Source organism: Bison bison, unplaced genomic scaffold (assembly GCF_000754665.1).
Source record: "Bison bison bison isolate TAMUID 2011002044 unplaced genomic scaffold, Bison_UMD1.0 scf7180017864224, whole genome shotgun sequence".
In the NCBI taxonomy this organism is placed as follows: Eukaryota; Metazoa; Chordata; class Mammalia; order Artiodactyla; family Bovidae; genus Bison; species Bison bison.
The window spans coordinates 3629777-3636886 of record NW_011494796.1 but is presented as its reverse complement, the minus strand read 5'-3'; the positions used below and the strand labels follow the sequence as shown (position 1 = coordinate 3636886).

Genomic DNA, 7110 nt, shown 5'->3' with positions numbered 1-7110 from the left:
CGCCGTCGCCCCCCGCCGAGTCCGGGATGGAATCCGCCGTCTCCCGGCGGCCTCTGAGGGCGACCTTCTGCGGCGGGGCCGCGGGGGATGAGTGCGATCGCGGCCGGGGAAGGCCGGGGACCCCAGGGGGACGGTGGCGACAGAGGCTCTGGGATCTCTGCGGTCCGCTCACCCTGCCCGTCCACCTTGAGAAGCCGGGGAGTTTTTCTCCCACAAGCATCGGAGATGTAAGGAAATAGAGCGTGCAGTTACGTGTTTAGCGAGCTTTTCACCAAATGCACTGTCTTTAGAGTTTGCCATTCACTCCCATTGTATCCAGATTGCCTGGGCGTTAAAGGGGCAGATGGCAACCCACTCCAGTGTTCTTGCCTGGAGAATCCCAAGGATGGAGGAGCCTGGTAGGCTACAGTCCACGGGGTCGCAGAGAGTAGGACACGACTGAGCGACTTCACTTAAAGGGGCAACTAGAATACGCACGATTTTGAAAAATGCTAACATTCAACTTCTTTTGTGGTCTGATTTAGTTATCCTTGTGAATGTCCTAAAAGAATAAAAAATTAAATTGAAAACATACAAACCTCACACCCAGTTTGTCCCTACAGGAGGTTTGTGGGCCTGCCAAACCTCTCCCTCTGCAGGCTTCCACACCTCAGGGATCGGCCCTAGTAGACTCAGATGAAACCCTGAGACATGAAAACCTGGGAGCTGTCTTCCCTCCCGTGTCCTCATCCCTTGAGTTCAGTTATTGGCAAGGACTGTTGAGTCGGCCTCTCAAAGGTAGTGTTCAGGTCCAGCCCCTTCTCCCTCGCCAGCATCTCTTTCCTACAATTGCAGCTCTCCTCTCCCCCATTCTCTATTTGGGAACCGGAGTATAGCCGGAGTAATTTATTGTTTAAAAAGGTAAATTAGAGAGTGTCAGTCCTCTACTCGGAATCCTCAATAGTTTCCTCTTATGCTTGGCATGAAATCCCAAAGACCTCCTTCCCCTCACATCCCCCAGTTGATCTGGCCTCTGCCATCTCAGACCCCCTGGCTCACGCTGTCACCCTCTCCAAACCCAGCCTCATTCTCTCATCCGTCTGTGTGCTTCTTTTTAGTTACCACTGTCTGTGTTCCTACTTTATCTGTTTAATTACTCCTTTAATTCCTCCTGGAGGTCTCTTCTGCTGCTCCGGGTGTCAGAGACCCTACCTACCTTGCTCACTGCTTCTCCTTTACTCCCAGAGCTGTCCGGGAGGCACCACACACATACAAGTAGAAAGACTGAGTGGTGAATTGACAACCTTAGCTTGTTCGTGGCTTAGGCTCTTGAAGGGCTTCTGTTCTCATCTGGGATTGAGAAGTACACATTTCTCCAATTTGTAGCTCTGTAATATTTTGATGTCCACAAATACATTAAACACATTTCGTAGGCAAGCCAAAATTCGTCAAGGGATGCCAACAGTGTCAAAAGGGTGTCTCAGAGATGTGCCAACCATCTCAACTAGGCTTTTGATTCAAAAAAGAGCTGGATGATAAGTATGTTTCTAACGTGCTTCACTTACAAGTGTCTTCCTGCTCTTTGGCACTGACGGCCCTCTTCAAACTTCTTAAAACGACAAGTGAGCAGAGTCAGGATGTTCCTTCCGTGGCAGAAAGTGTATAGTAAGTACTTAACAGTGTCTTCCTCACCAATGGTAAGTTTCATTAACTGTTGAAGCTCACTCCCTATGAAAAGGACCCAATAAAAATATTTGTAGAAGGAATATCAGGTTCCTTTTTTTCTTTTTCATCTTTGATGAGATTTTTTTAATTATTAAAATAATTATTATTGCAGGACACTTCTTGAAGCCCTCTTTAGGATATATATACTATTATGAAAAGAAAACATGTAACTTGAAACCATTATTTGTTTCATTGATCTGAACCCAAAAGAAGCAGGAAGAAGCTAAGATCTGTTAGAGGGCAAATACAGGGCAAAACTTGAGTTACTTCATTTTAAGACTGCTACCCTAAAGTCTAAACCAAAAACCAAGTTACAATTGAAAAATTGCTCCAGTCGCAAAATCCTCCATTGGTAAAATGATTTTCAAAAGGAAACTGAAAATAAAAAGGGGAACAAAACGGCTGGGCGAGGATTGGCCTAAAATATTCTTAAGACGTTTTTAACTTAAAAACGTTATATGGTAAGATATTTCTGATTCAGAAGAAACATCTAGCTTTTGGATTTTTGAGGTGTTGTTGGGTCTAGTTGGTAGCTGATTTTGAGAGGTGCTTGAAAGCAGGTAATAGCTGGACACTTTGGTTTCTGACATTGCTATGTGATTTGGAGCTTCTGTTTTAGAACAGGTATTCTGTTTTGCTGCTTCTCCCTGTCATCTCTCAAGTTGATTTTCCTGATCAGGTTTTGCATTTTATAAAGCTTTGATTGTCTCCAAAATTGTGTTCCTTCTTTCCTTCTTGGACTTTTCAGGCTCCCAGACTTCAAACATAGATTTCCCCAGTCATGGTTTCTCTGAACCTTTTGCTCTCTAGCTCAAGAAGATGCAGGCGCACAGAAGCCTCAGGGCAAGGCCTCTGGTTGGGGCTTTCCCAGCCCCACCTCTCCCTGCTTGTAAGAATACAGATCACCTGGGCCAGGGGCCTGATTTTTTCAGGCCCTAAGATGCGAGAACTCTGGTGCTCTCACAGCCTTGTTCCACAGCTTGTTCAGTGCCTACCTTCTAGAACCTGTTTACTGGGGCAACAGTGGGTTGGCCCTCGATTTTCGGAGCTTGTTTTTTTTTTAATTTTCAGCCATATAGCATGTGGGGTCTAAGTTCCCCAACCAGGGGTCGAACCCAGGCCCCCTGCATTGAAAGCATGGAGTCTTAACCGCTGGACTGCCAGAGAAGTCTCCTTCTGAGCTTGTTAATCAGAGGGCAGGTAGGAGACCCTGCTGGCTTCCCAGTTCTCCCATTATTATTGTTGCAAGGAAGAACCATCTCCAGTTCTGTGAAAAGTGACTTCAGAAACTTGACCTTGGTAGAAATCTCACACCAATGCTGAAGGGTTGCCTGGGGAGGAGAGTGCATGTCTGTTTTTAATAGATGATATTGTCTTAGGCATCATATATATTACCTTGTTTATTTTTTGTGTGTGGGGGGCTTTACCATCACCCTCCATTTCAGAGTTGTCTGTCTCAGAGAATAGCTGCTGATGACACTATACTTTTTATATCTGTACTATAGACTCCATGGGAATGCTGAGTGGGACACATGCGTTTCATGTGGTCATCCCTTCCCACCGTGCAGCTCACCCCAGGTCCTGCAGAGCCGGGCCTGGATCTTGCCCTCCGGGTGCTTCTGGTCATTTAATCAGCAGGCTGGGTTGTCGTGTCAGGGACCCCAAGCTCAGTGGGAGCCCCGCATGTGAGAGCAGTGTCTTGCCTCATCACAGACTCCTTAGTCTTAGGAGATGTGTCTTAATCCAACTCAGAATTTCTCTGGGTACTTCTCAGCTGTGGATGGCTGCCCTGTGTGTTGCAGGATGTTCAGCAGTGTCCCTCTGGGCTGCTACCTGCTAAATGCCTGTAAGCACTCCCACCCCGCATTATAACAACCAAACATGCCTCTGGACGTTGCCAGATACCCCCAGGGTGGTGGGGACTGGTGGAACATGGGGGGTCCTTTCCGCCACCCCCCAGGACTCACTCTCACTTGGCTTCATAGCCAGCGCCTTCCAGACCCTTCTCTTTGGGACTGTTGCCTGCTTACCGCTTTGTCATTATGTCCCCAGTTCCAGGCTTCTGGAAGGGTCTGTTCTGGGCAAAGGGAAGCCTTGGCTCTGTTGACGTGCGTCTGCCTCACCCCAACTGGAGGGTGAAAACCCCGAAGGCACCTCATTTCACTGTCTCAGTGTCCCTTTGCTGGTGACAGTGAGTGCGTGTTGATGTAACAGTGATTGAGCCCTTAACAGTAGGTGTTCTGCGATTGTCTGGGGTTTCTGAACTCTTCTCAGGCAGACAGAAGCCCAGCTGCCAGGTGTGGTGGGAGAGCTCTGTCTCTTCACTGCCCACATGTGACCCGCGGTGGCTCGAGAGATGGAATGTAAAGAGAAGTGTTGCAAAAATGGGGGAGGGAGATGACCAGTGCACATTGCCATGGCCTTGTAAATATAAGTGTTTGTGCAAGGGTTCGGGAAGCGACTTGATAGTTAAGAAAAGCCTTCTGACTTGATGTTTTTTCACCATCAGGAGAAGACAGTTTTCTGCTCAGCCATGACGGTGGGTCTGTGATATGTTCCACCCTGGACTCTAAGCCATGACCTAGTCTACCCCCTCGGGCAGCAGCAGCGGCGGCTGTGACCACGGCGGAACTGACTTGGGAGAGCAGCTACCCTGAGGGTTGATGGCTGGAATGTCTCGGCTACCGCCCAGCATGTACTGGTGTGTGGGGCCAGCAGGGTCAGCTGTGTGTCCAGGACGCGCCATGGAGACCCAGGAGAACGGTACGGGCAGGGCTGGTCGTGTCTGCTTTGCATGCTCTGTGCACAAACCAGGGGTTCTCAACCAAAACACGTAAAGTGCCAGTTATTTGATGAGTTGTGCAGTTTTTCATTATAAAACATATTGTGGGAGTCTCACTTAAATTCTACACATTGAAGATGTCATGGGACAAAATTTACGTGGACTTAAAATGTATGTGGATCTTAAGAATCAAGGCATCATTTTGTACTGGTTAAAAGGATTTTTTGAAATGGGGATTTGGTTTTGTGTTCTCAGTATAAAGCTACTACATGTTTATTACACAAAAATTGAAAAAAGAAAAAACAAGTAGAAAAATGTGTGAAATGATTGACCTAATTCTTACTCTCCTGCTGGATGTTTTGGGGCATTTGGGTTTCTTCTAGTTGCTGACTCAGACCTAAATCATTCCATGTCCACCTTTTTATACATGGTTTTGAGATTATTTGTTTAAGATTGATCTACAGAAGCAGGACAATTAGGTTTGAAGATTTTTAAGCCTCTTTATGTATTGCTGGGTTGTCCACCAGAGATGCGTCACTTTTATCCTTAATAGTATAGTATTGATATTGTTAACAATAAATACTTGTTAAACCCTAAGTACATACCAGGCACTGGTTTCAGTGCCTTAGGAAATAACCTCGTTTAATCCTCACAGCAACTTATAAATGGTACTTGTATCCCCATTTTATACCTGAGGAACATGAGAGTAAGAGAGATGTAGAAACTTGGTCGATGTCAACAACTTGGAATGGGCAGAACCGCCATTTGAACCTTCCTTAACCCTTAATCCTCAAAGTGTAGGCCGTCCTGCAGGCTTTGAGAAGACCTGTATGTTTGCACCTCCGTCAAGTTAGTGATTCAATGTGATACCTGACTCCGCAGACATTATGTTCAGTTACTGGAGTAATTTTTCTCCATCGAAAATGCCCAAAGTCTGACTAAGGTGGTGTTTCTGCAAGGTTTTTTTTACACATAAATTAGATTATGAAATGAGAAAAGAATTTGCTTCTTGACATTGTCCAGCACTAAATGTTCCCAGAGTGTTTGACTAGCATCTTTTGAAAAGTTTTGTGTGTGCGTGTGTGTGTGTTTTTCAGATGTTTGACTTTTTTCAGTTGCTTGTTAGGAAGGCCCTGCCTTACTACCATGAGATCAAGGTCCCCTGTCTGTGGCATGCTAGTCCTGATTGGGGTAGAGCTTCTCTCCAGGCTCCCTCAGCAGTCCCTCAGTATCCCATCTTCTCCCCTCAGCAATCCTGAGGAATGGGGCTGGGGCGCAGGGACTTTGGGTCCCTTTGTGGCTCGTTGGGTGGGTGACTGTGTCATCTGAGAAAGCCCCAGCAGGGACTCTGCCCCATCCTCGTTCTGGGCACAAGTCGGTGGTCTGAGTAAGCACATCTCTACCCTGGCCCCAGAAACGCTGGGCAGAGCCTGGAACTGCCCGCCCAGCCCCCCTGGAGCTGTGTCCTGTGGGGAGGTACAGGCGTGGGAGTTTTGAAAAGTTCTTGCCTCCCCACCGTGGTGATCCTGATGTGCAGCTGGGGGTGAGAAGCACCTGGTCTGGATGATTCGGCCCAGTGCGTTGGCGCGGCTTTTCTCACAGTGCGGTGTATACTCCAGTCCCCTGAGGAACTTGGTGAGCTGTAGATTCTCATCCCCTGGGTGTGGGACACCCCCGTCTCTAACAAGTGTCTCTAACAGGCTCCCAGGCCATGCCAATGGTCCACCAACGAAGTGGCAAGGCTGAGACCTTGGCTTTTCCAAGGTGCCCAGGGATCTAATTGACTCTGAGGTCCTGGGGACCTGGGACAGAGAGGAACCGGCCTTGCCTTGGGGCCTGAGGTGGGTGATGTCCAGAAAGTGTTCGTGCACACCAAGAGGCCAAAGGTTGATACTCCCAGACCCTGTTTCTCTCCCTTGAGGTCTGGGTGTGAACTGTGCTGCTCCTACGGCTGGGCCCCACTCCTGGACCGCCGTGGGCCCCCTCTCTGACCTCCATGGCCCCCCTCTCTGACTGCTGTGGTCCCCCCTCCCAGACCGTCGTGGTCCCCCTCTCTGACCTCCATGGCCCCCTGCCTCTGACTGCCGTGGTCCCCCTCCCTCATGGCCGTGGCCCCTGCTTCACGACTGCTATGATCCCCGAGCAGCACAGAGCAGGCCCAGAAAAGTCTTCTCTCCTCAGGGCGCGGTTCGCCAGTGGAATCTCAGGGCTCCACTGAGGACGCCCCAGTTCGGATGGGCTTCAGGACACGCGCAAGGTTTGACCAGCCTGTTGGGAATTGTGCATCCTGTCCTGGTGCTGTTCTCACGCCTACACTGGGGGGTCCCACAGTGGGGACCCAGGTCTTGTGAACCCTGGTGCTGAGGGATGTGTTTATGCAGCGAACAAAACACGTAAGCCATAGAGTTGAAGAAGAGAGCAAAGTGACCTAAAATACACTGGAAAATTCTCTCCTACGGCTCAGCATTGTGGGAATTATGAAGGACAAATGCATGTCCATTCTCCAAGAGTCAAAAGGTCCCATAATGGCAGGCAGCTGAAAAGCTGTGTGGAGGCCCTGCCCCAGGACCCAGGGGGAAGAAATGTGCCCTGTTCCACTGGCAACAGGCTGCTTCTGTGGCTTT

At 48.8% G+C, this 7110-nt stretch overlaps 1 protein-coding gene across 1 annotated transcript in view; it reads left to right on the top strand.

The window, feature by feature from the left end:
• Positions 1–2818: 2818 nt before the first annotated feature.
• LRRK1 (leucine-rich repeat kinase 1) overlaps positions 2819–7110 on the top strand; it is a 130627-nt gene continuing 126335 nt past the window's right edge. The window contains 1 exon segment of the mRNA XM_010845812.1: positions 2819–4467. Coding sequence (XP_010844114.1) covers positions 4368–4467 — 100 coding nt within the window. The 5' untranslated portion in view covers positions 2819–4367.